At 38.2% G+C, this 14,881-nt stretch overlaps 1 protein-coding gene and 1 long non-coding RNA gene across 4 annotated transcripts in view; one reads left to right on the forward strand and one right to left on the reverse strand.

Moving 5' to 3' along the window:
- Positions 1-3,035: 3,035 nt before the first annotated feature.
- The window catches only part of LOC123866054, a 64,659-nt gene continuing 52,813 nt past the window's right edge, over positions 3,036-14,881 (forward strand). The window contains exon 1 of the long non-coding RNA XR_006796110.1: positions 3,036-4,159. This is a non-coding gene — a long non-coding RNA (uncharacterized LOC123866054). The remainder of the gene's footprint in view (positions 4,160-14,881) is intronic.
- LOC123866038 (zinc finger protein jing homolog) overlaps positions 5,053-14,881 on the reverse strand; it is a 207,626-nt gene continuing 197,797 nt past the window's right edge. For all 3 annotated transcript variants that reach the window (XM_045907355.1, XM_045907356.1, XM_045907357.1), the window contains exon 6: positions 5,053-12,298. In XM_045907355.1, the coding sequence (XP_045763311.1) occupies positions 11,911-12,298 (388 nt within the window). In that variant the 3' untranslated portion in view covers positions 5,053-11,910. The remainder of the gene's footprint in view (positions 12,299-14,881) is intronic.

Consider the following 14,881-nt stretch of genomic DNA (forward strand, 5'->3'; position numbering starts at 1 on the left):
CTTTGGCGCTACTTTCGGTAGGTAATAACTACCTACGTAATATTAGGTTATATACAATAGGTTATTGCATGCGTTTCAACTAAAAAGAGTACCGCTAAACTTAAAATTTAATATCAAACTTAAATAAAATTGAGCTTTTTCAAGTGTAGATACTTTTTTTTTGTATAGATTCTTGTACATCTCTTTTTTATTATTTTAAAAATATTATCTTCTCTGGAAGATCTTAGCTACGTCAATACGTCAATTTTAATTTTCTAATTTGAATTGACAAACGATATAGGTAACTCTCTGGCCCAGAGATGCGTGCTGTGGTCTAATATGAATGAAAGATCTAGGGTTCAGCTTCCGTCCTTGAAAACATTACCGAAGAGTTCATAAACCGTGACAGATATCGATTAAGATAATGTTTTCGTTGCTAGTTACCACCCTACCGAAAAAGATGTACCGTCAAGCAAATTATCAATTTCCCCCAACTACCTACTAGGTAGCTATAGTAAGCGAAAAGTCGAAACACACACTCGCCCATCACTACGCTTTCCCGCATCGGGTTGGCGTGGTGGCTATGCGTCCCTAGCCTAATTATTGCTATGTCGACCAGTCGCGAACTATAAAGCAGAGGTAAGTACTAGCTGATGCCCTCACCGTGGTCCGCGACTTAGTTTTTTTAATTACTACGTGGGTACTCTTCGATTTTCCGGGATATTTCATCTCTGTCCCATCAAAATCGGTTCAGCAGTTGGGCCGAGAAAGGGTAACATACACCACTCACAGTTATTTTACTATTTTTTTTAAGAATTTTGCAACTTATCTAATTAAGGTATAAATATGGCCGCGTGGCGTGCAAGTATCTAGATTTAGATCTGAGTCTGACGCTGACTGACATGTCAAGGTAGATACGTTGATGTCAGTCAGTCATCTTCTTCTTCTATGATTAGGATAGGTAATTATTTATTAATATCGCATCACGGCGGGTCGCAGTTGGGCGCACCTGGCAGCTGCAGTGTCGTATTTCCTGTGAATCGCCCACCATGCATTCTCGCTGCACAAATATTAGGTAGGTACGTTTCACCACCTAGCTCTGTAACACTACCACATGCAGATACCATAATGCTATCATGTTCCTAGGTAGCTACCTAGCTACTTGGTTAAACAAAGGAATTGCTAACTGACCAGATTTTCTAGGTACTTGGAGATTGACGTCATTCCTGGATTGATTTCTTCACTAACCAGTTACCACCTTCCCCTACTCTTATTTCAAATTCAACTAGCTGATGCCCGCGACATGATCCGCATGATTTGTTTTTGAATCCCATAGGAACTCTTTGATTTCCAGGATAAAAAGTCTAGCCTAGGCCAATTTCCAGGTCTTTACTATCAAGTAACTAGTTTAGTAGGTACATATCCATGCAAAAATAGCGCTATTCAATCGGGGATCTGGGGTTCAATCCTGGGAATACTTACACTTTTAACTTTTCGGAGTTACGTTCGTTTAAATTATATCATTTGCTTTGACGGTGAAAGAAAACATCGTGAGGAAACCTGCATGCCTGAGAGTTTTGTACAATGTTCTCAAAGGTGTGTGAAGTCAACCAATCCACCCTGGCCAGCGTGGTGGACTGTGGCCTCAGCGATGGGGTGAGAATTGAGATGATAGGCTTTGCTTTAGCTAATGTATTATATTATACCTACCTATAAATATTTAATACTTTCTTACTATAGGTAACGTTTTTATAACTTGCTACAGACGAAACCTACCTAGGTACCTACCTATCCAATTTGAATAATAGAAAATAGGTAGGTACTTAGGTAATATCACAAATAGGTAATAGGTGAATAAAAATTCCTAAGTTGGTTTATTTGAGGATCACTCCACACTTTGAGGATCAATTACTTTTATGACCTGTCACAAAACCCCTAGACTGGACCTTATTGTTTTTTTCAACAACGCGTATGCGTGTCGACGGCACAGGATCACCACGTCACACTTAAGTGTCGATGGCACTCGGCGAAAAATATGCGCAGGCAATGTGTTAAGAGTCTAACAAGAATAGTAATACCTTAGGTACCTATAGTAGGTACGCGACAGGTCGACATGACTACGGGGTCGGAACGTCCCACCCACCCGCACAGCCCTCGCGCTAACCCGGTGCGGGATAGCGCGTGCAACCCCCCCGCCTCATTCACCCCGATTGCCATCTCGACCTGTCGCGAACTATACCTATTATTTGTGGCTTCGTCCGCGTGAAATCAATCTAGATTTTTCTATCCACAGTAGGTAAATACCTAGGTTCCTATGTTTATTATAAAAATTCTTGGATAGAAGGCATAGCATTACGCTTATTTCACAATCTGTTTCCAATAACAAAGGTATTGCGCATCAAACGACTGCCTAAGAAAACATACTTACATAAGTATGTACCTACATGATATTCTTATGTGCATGACATGATAGAAACATGGTTAGGTACACATTTTAGATATTTCAGAGTCAGACCCAAAGGACATAATCTGTTTGGATCACAGATCTATTTCTAGATTGATTCTGTGATTGCATATGTTTTGTTGAAGCTGTAGTATTGCCTAATAGACGTAGGATAGTATTTGTCTTATCGAATCATCATCATGATCAACCCATCACCGGTCCGCTAGTGAGCAAGAATCTCCTCTCAGATTGAGGGTTTAGGCCACAGTCCGCCACGCTGGCCTAGTGCGGCATAAGTACTTTACACATCTTTGAGAACATTATGGAGAACTCTGAGGCATACAGGTTTCCTTAAGTGATATTTAATTGCACACTCCGAAGAGTGCGTGCCCGTGATCGAACCTATCACCTATCGAGGTGGACGTCTCCACAATACCAGACTGCAGGAACTCTCGGCTTGATTCTGAATCGATGATATGTCAAATATTAGGCGTAAAATCATAGAAAATAGGGCTACCTGCGTCAAATGGTACTAACATTAGACGCCTACCAGTCACGTCGAAGCCTCGACGTTTAGTTAGAAGATTGTGATGCAAAATAAAACACATTATGATCAATCATACAATATGTATTTATTATAAGATACAGTACTTGTGACATGTGGACAAATTATTGTATTTAAAAAAATCTTATATAATCACTACATTGAACAAATTACAAGGGTCGAGAGAAACGTAACATTCACTATTATTATGCCCAAATGTGTGATAAATTAATTGAGGTAGATAACCCGCGCGCGGGTCCAAATTATAATTTACAACTTTCGGATTCCACCGTCGAGGGTCCAAGCAAATAAGAATGATTTAAACATTATGCTATATATAATTAAATATCTACAAATTGAATATAATAAGTAGTGCACACTATTCGGGATACAGGCTCCACATAGTACTTACTATCGGATCTCAAACATTTACAATAAAGGAGAACATTCATATAATAAACGCAACGCATATAGGAAACATGTTGAGAGACAACTCGCGAACGCCACACTAGCCGCGCCCGGGCCGTTCCCGTGCCGGGCGCGGCGCCTCACTCCCCAGGCGCGAAGCAAATTACCTCTGCTATAATACTTAGCAATAAATACTTAACTATTTACAATCATCGCGAAGCCTGGCCGCAGTGGCGGCTATTTGTCTACCATTTTCTACAATCTCAAGACTAAGTTGGCTAGTGGCGCCGCCTGCCGGCCGGCTCCCCTACTCTGTACACGCGTCGCTTCGCAGCCGTAATGTGATTCACGCCTTCACACACCCGTCCCCCCAGGAAATAACGAAATGCGTATCAGTCACAGTCGGTTGAGGACAGCATCGATCGGTGGTCTTAGGCTGAGATTTACACCGCATTTTAACTTTGCTCAGACTTAAGACATTGTTAAAACGAGACAGCGTTATATCGCTGACATACGAGTAAGACAGGCTTCCGTTTGAACGGAAACTTAAGTCTGAGCAAAGTCAGAGTACGCTCTGTAGATCTCAGCTTTAGTATGAGATTTTACATCTCATCAACGTTGATTGAGTTCAAACATCGACACACAATAACATCAGAGTGAAATGGATCTAAACCTCCTTGATTTAAAATTAATAATTCAATACCACCGATTTTAATTTCGCACGGATTCCGCTTGCTGTAGATATATGAATGAATTTGAGTTTCAAAACAAGAGAGTTAAGGTCCGTTTCATTTTAACGTTGACCGGTTTCGACGCTCTTAAATCTATCAACGTTGGCGAAATGTAAAACCTTTTACTATACAGTGCTCCCCGAATACACTATTCATAAAACTGAGCGATCCTTTCGCCGCAGAGAAGGAATTACATCATAACTTAGATTAAACTTATTTTGCTGAGCAAGTCTAGGTGAAGGCACGCGCCTTCCTACGCGACAAAACATAACTCGCGACACAATTCTCTATGACTATTGTGGCAGTGATAAAATATTAATTTTTAACACATATCAAAAATTTCGGAACCGGCAGGGAACTTTTTGGAGTGCCTTTAGTTTATTTACTACGGCCCTTTCACTGCCAATGCCCAAATCTTCGATATATATTTTTTAACAATCTAAGCGACTGGTAGTTACAGTATTACAGTTGACGATCTTCAAGTGTAGGTAAACATTTTAATACAATTATAAAATATTTATTGTTATCTCGCATTCGCGTACAAATGTACCGATATAAGGGCACTTCTACACATTACAATACTTGCGTTGTGACGTAGCAACAGTGCCATTCCCACGTGAATTCCCACTATGCCCCGTCGCATTGCAAGTATTGTGAAAAGGCCCTGAGTCGGTTGCCCGCCGGCAAAGTTCACGATCACAAAATATTAATCTGCCTAACAAAACGGCTAAGCTAACACTAAGGTATCCGGTATTTAAAAGTTTCCAAAGTAGATTCTTAAAATTATAGCAAAATTAAATTTGTACTCAAGCGTTGTATAGGCCTTAGTTCACGCTCTGCGTACCAGTACCAAATTATGACTTTCGAGCTCTCGACTCTATCATTCGCGTCCAAGTGCCGAGAATAGCGTCAACTCGCTAGATTTAAATATGTTTATTACTTCCTTATGTAAAGGCAAAAGTTCACATCGGCTATGTGGCATGAACACGATTAAATCCGATACCTTTCGATCATTAAAGTATAAAATATTATGGTGTCTGTCCGTAAAAATTACGATGAAATCTATGGAGCGCACTTTGAGACAGGGACAGATTTATGCAGCGGTATAACACTTTTTAACAGTGTCTTAAGACACTTGTAGAGCGCTTTAACGTTGCTCAGTCGTTTCGATTTATTTCTTTAGTTTACTCGTCATATTGTATTCATTTAATTAAAATGTAACCGATTTTTTATGCTATATATTGTACTTTAATGACCTAAGCGTTAATATCTGGGAAGAAAGACAAGAATTCGACGCTGTTCTCTTCGCCTGGACGTCACACATGCAAACACGGAATCCGTTCCCCTGCCGATTACTCGCACATTGAGATCAAATAAAGTCCACAAAATTATATGGATATAGGTACCAGCAGACATCTTGAACAAAAAGCGGTGTAGTGGGGCAACGAAGGTTTAAAATCAACCAATGGCGTGCATTCTCGTGGTAAAAATGCCGTCAAAGACCTAAAAATCAACTACTGCGCATTTTTCAAGATGTCTGCCGATCACTATACGAATGAAAACCTATAATTTTGTCTTTCTGAATTTGGTGTCGAATTTGACTATTAAATTAATTTATATAAAAGTGAGCCAATAAAATATGGCACCCATCAGTGCTGACGAAAAATAAAAATTAATCTAATTGAATTTTAATTTATTTAATAAAAAATAATCAGTTCATTGGAAGCTTTCCAAAAAGAATCTATACGTATAACCTGTTTCAATCTAATTCGATACAAAAGTAAACAAACTACTATAATTAAATACATTATTGCTTGTGAATCTATAGTTTATTTCACTTTCATCATTACTTTTACTCGACGTATCAAAACCTTTAAGCGACTCTAATGTAGTTAGTACCTACTTACATTTTAATATTTATCAATACTTTTTTAAAATATTACTTCGATAAATTCAAAACTCGTTATCGAAAAGCTAGTTTTTTCAATTTTTTATTATATTTCCTTACAAATTACATCGAAACAGACCATAAGTAAACACCATACAATAGCCATCAATCCACCGACACTCAGGCACCAACTTGACTACTGAAATTTTCCTAACACTCCTTTGGGTGCAGAACCTACAAGGAGTATGTTCAAGACTGCATACTGCCGTCTCTTTTCTACGCCTCGTTAGTGACAAGGATAGGCTTATACAAGCCTGAACGTACTCTAGTTACACTTTCTTTTACATAAGCGAATTTACAAATTCACATACAAGCCAGCTTTAATAGGGAAATTGACTATTTTTGAAAATTGCCGCAACAAAAGGGTACATTTCCACTGAAGTGACGCGGAAGGGATATTTTGGACGGCCCAAATAGATTATTATTGATTGGTGATAAATTATTCGGGTCAGCTATAAATAATAATTTGTTTGGTCGAACCAACATGTCCCCGCTCCCGTCCAATCATCTTCGCTTCAATTAAAAGGTATCCTAAGAAACAGAAGTTACAGTGTATAAGAGATTAAAAATTTTAAGACCCAACCACCAAATTTTTTTAAACCGTCCAATTTAGAGCCATCATATTATATAGTATTATGTCATTAAAGAAATGAAAACAAGCGGTGCTAATCATTCTGCCTCCCTCATACGTGATACACAGTTATAGTGTGTAAGTGAGAGGGAAAGATTAGCACAGCTTCTTTTCGATTTCTTCGTTTTTTATTGGCAGGAGTTATAGATGACCGAATTTTATGTACATATAGCTTAGGTAATAGTCAATAACCCTAAGGCCCGTTTAGACTGACAAACGAAACGTTGGAACATTTTTATCATTTTAACCAGTCAGCCAATCGGACCTTTACGATAAGTTAATTTCACATCCTACAACCGCACCATACGCGCCGAAAGTTTTTGATACCTAGTTCATTTAAAACGCAAATGACGTAATCCGTACACACCGACGCTCTGAAGAAATTCGGCGCGTGCGACGCATGTTAGATGTGTAACCAGCTTTATACTCCTAGCCGGCAACCTTTCCATTACAATAATTCGCTTACTTCCCAATTCCGACTCCATTTACATTTAACGCTAGAGGGCGCTTTACACTAACAATTGAACCTACAACCATATACCTTTCCCTTTCCTACCCACCTGAGAAGCGCACATCACTTGAACCTTCAGACAAAACGCGCAACGGCGGCAGCCCAAGGGCAATCAGCACGAGGCTTTCTCACGGCTTTTCCAATAATTTGTTTTTGCAAAACCTTCGAAGAAGCGTCGCGATAGGTACCAAGTGTAAGAAACACGTCACACTGCGGTAGGGATAGTATGAGATTTTGCCTCTCGCCAACGTTGATAGAGTTCGAGTGTCGAAATATAATTTGTTGGGCTATTTTTTTTGGGCTCCGTACAAAAATGGTAAAAATGGAACTCTTACGCGATATTTCCGTCCGTCCGTCTGTCACAGTCAACTATTTCAGTAACAATTAAAGTTAAACATGTTTGGACAAGTTGTATAATACCGAGTGTGATATCATACGAAAGGTATGATATCACATGTGATATCATAACCTGTACATTCTAAAACATATTTTTATGCATAATATTTTTTGATTTATCCTGCAAAATGTCGAACTTGAGCTTTAAAACAAGATCGTTAAGGTCTATTTTACTTAGACGTTAAGTATTGCAACGAATTCTATCAATATTGGCGAGCTGTAAAAACGCATACTAACTCTAGGGAGCCGCATTGCTTTAGCATCGCTGTCGTGACGCATTCAACCTATCCTGCCGTGCTGCATACGTACATGATTTTCGTCGCGCGCTGTATCTGATCAGCTTCCCGATTGTGAAAGGAAAACGTACCTATTCATCGTTATCGTTATCGACAGCAAATTCTGCTCTTTGATTGGTTGTTTCGCTGTTAAACCAGCGCGGTATGTTTTTGTATATGTGCAAGGCATACAGCATTTATCCTGAGTTAGGATTTCCTTTCTTTCTGGTTGTGCCACACATGGCACAGTTTATTCCGGCACTTCTTCTGCTTGAGGTCTTTTAACTTTAATGCTCAAGTATTAGAGACGCCGGGATAACCTAACCCGTAGGCATAGCTGGTAATGTGTGGCACAGCTCTCAAAAAGAAAACTTTTTTTTCTTTCTTTCTGTTTATATTTTTTCACAGCCAATCAAGGGCAAGGGAATATGCTACCTATTACGATGAATACGTTTTTCTTACACAGTTGAGAGGCAGGCTGTAGAGATGGCTCGACGCACCGATTTCGCAATTCGTCCTAACTTAACACTACAGGCACTAACTAAAAATACTAGCGAGATCGCGTGAGCACGGAACACAATATTGTAAACTTGGACGCTTATACGACTTTTGACGTACGAACGACTTATTCTAAAGAGGACGTACCTACTTGTGATAAACCTTTATACTACGGGTCTTATTAAAAAAATCATAATTTTTTATCCGTTTTTATAGACAAATTGGATGCGTTTGCCATATTCACTCTTGTTTTAAAGATCTATCTTTTAAAAAAAGTAAACTATAAAATTCTCTAAAAGTTTGGCAAATTGTAGAAATTGTAACCGTACATCAAGAAATTCATATAAGCGTCCATTAACATTTAACATGCACTTGTATAATATTATACCTTAGGGCTAAAAAGGCATCGACGTCTGTATAAGGGCCATCAAAAATGTTAACACCTAAACTGTCTGGTGTACATAGCGCCGGAAGTCCTTTGTCATGTTTCAAGACAATGTATCTAACCGATTTCATATAAATATCCAAATCGACAATTTTTTTGGAGCAAAGCCATTTACGAACGGGCAATAAGTTGCACTTCAAAAGCAAAAGGTCTCATATTTCAAGTCTCGCTCACTCAAATGGACAACAGCCTGTATGAGCGAGAGAGGCAGAACACAACGGCCAATGCTTCAAAAATGAACACCTCACGATCTTATTTAGCTGAAGACGTGTTCTTACTTCTTGTAATTCGTTCGCCAAATTTTCATACTGAGATCTATAGAGCTTTATATAACTTAGCTAACACTTAATACAGGTAAAACGAGACAAATATATGTTTCAACATAAAGCTGTCTCGTTTTAACTATCTGAACAATGCCAAAGTATCCGTCGAAGCCTTAATCCAGTAAACACTCGATTTGTCTCGTTATAAATCATTCGAACTTCATTCATTGATATATTAAAAGAAAAATCGAATTCCTGCATACTTTTCCTTTGAATGTTGAATAAGTCAGAATTGAAATCATTGATGTATATACGCCCTTGCGTTATCATAAAACACTGACAGTTCTAAGGTTGCAGGCTTCATTAAAGTTAAATATTATAAAAATGTGAAATCATTACGTATATGTTCGTAAAACTATTGTACTATATGTGGTAAAGTTTATTTCATCAAAATTGTCTCAAAATTGTCGCATTTGGGTTCGAAGTTCCGTTTTGTGTTCCGCTGCCAAAATAAATACAGTCAAAATGACGGTTAAAGACAAGAAGTAAATTTGACATATTGGTCTTTGATTGGTCGGCTTAGACTGCGGAATCCAGAACTCAGAACTTGTAGAACTCTAGCTATGGGATGAGCGCCTTTCTAAACCACGGCTATGAACTCCCTAACACTACAAAACGGCTATGCTATTGAGTACTACTACTTTCATAAGTCGCATCGGCAAAATTCCTTTGCGCAGAAAAATGACGACGAAAATCTTACGAGTATGTCGACTAAAACCGAGTACGCCAATGAAATATATACCTTATGGCTTGACGTTAAGATTTTAAACACAAGAACAATAGACTCTTGGTATCTTGCTCACAATTCGCGCTTACAAAACATGGCGCGTAGACCAATAACAGACGGACGCGTGCTATGATTGGCTGTAATATTTTCCCGCCATTCAAAATTTACATTGCTGCGCAGGTACATCGGAGTAACATATAAAAGTGGTAGTACTGTACTTGTATTACAAAACACGGCTAAAAACATCTTGTGCGTGGAAATGAATGAATATCGGCCGTTTTCACCTTTTTAACTATTCAAGTTATATCTTATCACAAATCGTTTATTGCTAACTGTTAAGTTGTCGATGCAACCGAATACAACTTTAAATGGCAGTGATTGTGTGTACCGCATCACTCTAGGGTAACTTGTTGAAATGAAAAATATGTATGTAATACTTATGATCAGCGCGCGCGCAGTCTCAATCGATGATCTAGCGCAATTTTTCATGATTTTTACTAGCGACTCGATTGGTTGAATATGAAAAATTGTTGAATGATGATCTAACGCAATTTCATCATTTTTAATAGCGACTCGGTATTTCGTTCATATATTAATATTGATAGTCAGTATTCTTTTAAAAAAATAATAATTTTCAAATTGAAAATATCTAATTACGGTTGTATTCATCAACTCTAAAATTATAGAGGCAAAGATTTTGGGTAATCTCTAAAAATCCTAATAAGAAGTTGAAAGAACTACCTTTGTTAAAATACTTCCATACCAATTATTTCAAACAATGTACCAATAATAGAGTGATGCGCCAACAAAACATTGATCGATTATTATTATCGATGTCAGACAGTTGTTGATTCCTTCGAAAACATATACGATATACACGAAACGGGTATAAAGGGATCGTTACACTGGACTCTAAAACTATCTGCGTCGATATGACTACGCGGTAAACCTGATATAAAGTGAACACTGCTATGGTATAGGGCTGTCCATAGAATACGACTCGGGTGGCCTAGCACCAAAATTGGACAGCTACTGTGCGACAATCGCAATCATCTCCTATTGGCTTACAATCTCTCACTATTGGCTAAAATGCACGATTGCAGCAAAATTATAAATTCAGTTACAATTTGCGATTGTAGCCATGTGACAGTCACATTTTTCATGCTAAAGGGCAATTTAAAAGACTACAACATTTAAATGCAATTGCAAAAAAGTAAATGCTAAAAGTACACTAATTATAACTCGTGCCAATAACGAAACGAAGCGGTGTTATCATTCCGTCTCACTCACATACTACACAAGTATAGTGCGAAAGTGAAAGGGAATGATTAACGTCCATTTAAGATTCGTTTATTGGTACGAGTTCTGTCTCAATAGATGTGTAGTCTATGGGCAGCCCAGTGTGCTAATAGAGGCACTTGGTGATACTCGATCACGCTTAACCGAACGGCATAAAACCCCCTCCTTCCCCTCGGAAGCGAAAGCGAGACGCGCCCCGAACAAGGCGAAAACATAAGCCCGAAATAAAATCGCGCTCCAACTATTAAAACTATACTATTTACAATTGGCAGTGATACTAAATCGCTGGTCGTCATCTCCTTACAACCTAACTTACGACTACTCAGACTAATCCGTCCGCTACCCTCCGGTGATCCCGAAGTCGAATATTAAACTAAACCGCCCAATGTACACGTCGTATCAACCCTAACCTTTTTACATTTCCACCTAACTATATACAAGTTTGTTCGCCCGATACCGGAAGCCGAGGCTCGAGATCGCGGTTCCGATATCGATAGTAAAAAGTAAGTATCAGTCTTGTCATCAATATTTATTCCGCTACGGCCGCGCCGCGGGAGAATCAACATCTGTCTCGGACGTCACTACATTACTCGTCGTGGCTTCCCCAATATCCGTCCGTAAGACTTCGTCAAGTTCCTATAATAATCCAAAATGTGCCCGTCGAATAGAGACGGTCGGTCCCAGAAATTAAAATAACGAAAGTAATCTTAATACACGACGATAGTGTAGCACAATCCCGAAAACTTCGTAATTTATCGTCCACACGGCCAGAACGAGTTACCGCCGTACCGTCTTCCCATTTTCCTTTTCTTCGCGCCGCTCACCTCGACCTTCTCGCTTCTGTCTTCCTCCTTATATTCCATTGGCATATTTGTAGCGTTGCAGCTGTAGGTTTCCTTCTTTTGCTTCGCTATTAAATTGTTCAGGAGTCTCGAGGACGTGCACTGTCGGGTCGGCATCAGGCGGACGGGTTGTGACGTCACGACGGGGGCTTTCCTCGTAGGGGGCGGCGAGGGGGTCTTGCGATAAGAACTGCAAAACTGCTCGTACAGCAACACCTTGGTGTGAGCGGGAAGGTGGCATATCTCCACCCTCTTCACTCTCTTCACCTCATTCTCCGGAACCCACTCGTCGTCGATCCTGGAATTCAAATTTCGATTTTAAAACTTGAAGGACAATTCGCCACACAGAATGTGACTGCAAAAACACAGAAGTACACAACTCCACGCCATCTGAAAGTAATTTGTTAACACATATAATATGTCGAAATCTTTTTATTAACTTAGATTTCTTTTTGGGAGTGTGTTTGCAGTTCAACAGGTTGCAACGCCCATAGTAAAATTAGATAGAAAGAAAAACAGAAAAAGCGTTTTTTTCCAAATTATAGACGATACATTTATCTATCATCTATGATGGAAGTAGAAGTGTCATATGAAATCATGCCAGCTAAAATGCTTGCTAAAAGAAAATGATAGAAAATGGAATCTACAAGCATGATACAATGATGATAATGGTTAGATGTTGTGGCTAAAGCTGTTGTAAACAAACTTTGAACTAAAATAAAATGACAGGTCTAAATGGTATCCCTAATACACAAAAAAGAATTCCTCTAGATTTAGGCAGAGATTTCTAGAGTGCACTTTGACTAAGCGTAGGCTTAGAACGAGACAGCGTTATATCACTGGCATAAATCTGTCTCGTTTTAACTGAAACTTATCTGAGCAAAGTCAAAGTGCGCTCTATAGATCTCAGCCTTAGACCTGTCAGTTTAGTTTAGAGACTGTGTACAACAGAATTAGAAACATTTTAATGTCAAAGCTCAAGTGACAGGTCATAGAAAGGAAAGTAACTGGGCAGGCAACCCTTCGAATTGCTAGCAAGAACTTTATAAATTGTGAGTGTAATAATTTATATCCAACTTGCAACAAAGAGCATCTGAAGTAATAGTAACTTACAGCAATATAATATTGTAATAAAAACAAAACAAAACAAAATAGACTAATATATATAACTAATAGGGTACAACGACAATGGATGTTTTTCATATTATGATGACCCTCTTTGATATAAGTTAGATTTTAAATTAGGCTTGTATTAGTGTATTCAACAAAAAAAAATTTTTGGCTGTAGAAAGTCTAGTAAGTACGTTAAATTGTAAATCAAAGAATTCAATTTATAAATGCTAGCAACTCATCCAATTTGATTGCTTCTGTGTGGCCCAGTAGATGATAAGTGTTTGCATGCCAAACATTAGGGTGCATTTCCACTGATGTAGAGACGTGTGTTTCGATCCGATCCGATTATTAAGAGATGGCGTAATAATTAACTTATCACGTCATCTAACAATAACCCGATCGATCTATTGAACACTTCTCCACTCCGCTTCGCTTCAGTAGAAAACCACCCTAATAATGTTTTTGGATTCGGAGTTCGGACCCATCTGTATGATAGCTACAACAATATTTTTTCACATTATGCATAAAAAAGCTTTTTTGTGCCATTTGGTAACCAAGCCATGTGCATGATCACTAGGTCAAGCACATTGCATTGCTACCCTCAAGAAGCAACGAAAATTGTTAAGGCCTGAATTCTTCTTACGCTGATGTCGGACGCTTACATCGGTCGCGCAACCTTTTTGTGCTGCGCCGACGACATCAGCATTGTCAGCATCATGTGTGGTGATAACATACAAAATCTGTTCAAATGTGCGAGCGACATCAACTTAGGAATAACTCAGGCCTAAGGATCAGTTGCATACCATTTATAAATTGAAAATGAATGAATTCTTAAAATTTAGTTTTGTTAATTCTCTTTTTGAGAATTTTCTTAGGCAGGTACGGTATGCCAATTCTATGAAAAAATTATAAGTTTTAAAAAGTTTTGACCGTAATTTTGTCCAAAATAATAATATTTTGGTATTACAAAAGAGATGCACGTGATCCCTAGTTAAAACTAGGCAAAATAATTTAAGTTTAATGGGAAATGTAGAGGATCCTTTGCACAAATCTTGAAATAAAAATTAATAATATAATGATGCTGTTTGCTATTTAAAGATGTAATTTAATTTGTAATTTATGGAGCTCGTGAAAAAAGTGGACTGTATACGAAAAATAGTTTTTTTTTTTGGGCTCTCAAATTTTATCAACACATCTATCAGGCCAAAATATTAAAAAATCCTAACGAATAATAAATCAATATTATCGTAAACAAAAATCATAAAGTGCCTTTTCCAATAATAGCAGACTTGTCCAAAAAAATTGCTGCATCGTATTTTTGCCTCCTCTTGTATAATCTAATTGGGGACAGTTTTTTTAGTCATCATCTCATTTGAATCTGTGCATCAAATCCTCTAAAATGAAAAATAATAAACTAAAATAGAAAAAGTTAATTATGGTCATAACCGACTTCAATAAATACATTTTCAAAATCTCGAGATCGAGATCTACAGTGTACTAGAAATCGCCAGCTGCTTCGCTCTTATGGGCATTTTGAGGGAGCCGACCTTATTCCTTGCCTACATTTTAAAGGGAACCACTATGCAAAATTTCAGTTTTTAGGACAATTTTAAGTTTTTTAAGTGCGCTCTGTACTCTTACTCTTTGTGATTTTGTTAACAATAAATAAATTAAGTTGTTGTTTTAAATTAAATTAAGTTTTGGGCTGGGCGTCTTTGATGTGTCAGTAAGTGAATCAGGACTCTCATGAGTTCCTTTAGCTAAGGAT

This window comes from Maniola jurtina, chromosome 6 (assembly GCF_905333055.1).
Source record: "Maniola jurtina chromosome 6, ilManJurt1.1, whole genome shotgun sequence".
NCBI lineage: Eukaryota > Metazoa > Arthropoda > Insecta > Lepidoptera > Nymphalidae > Maniola > Maniola jurtina.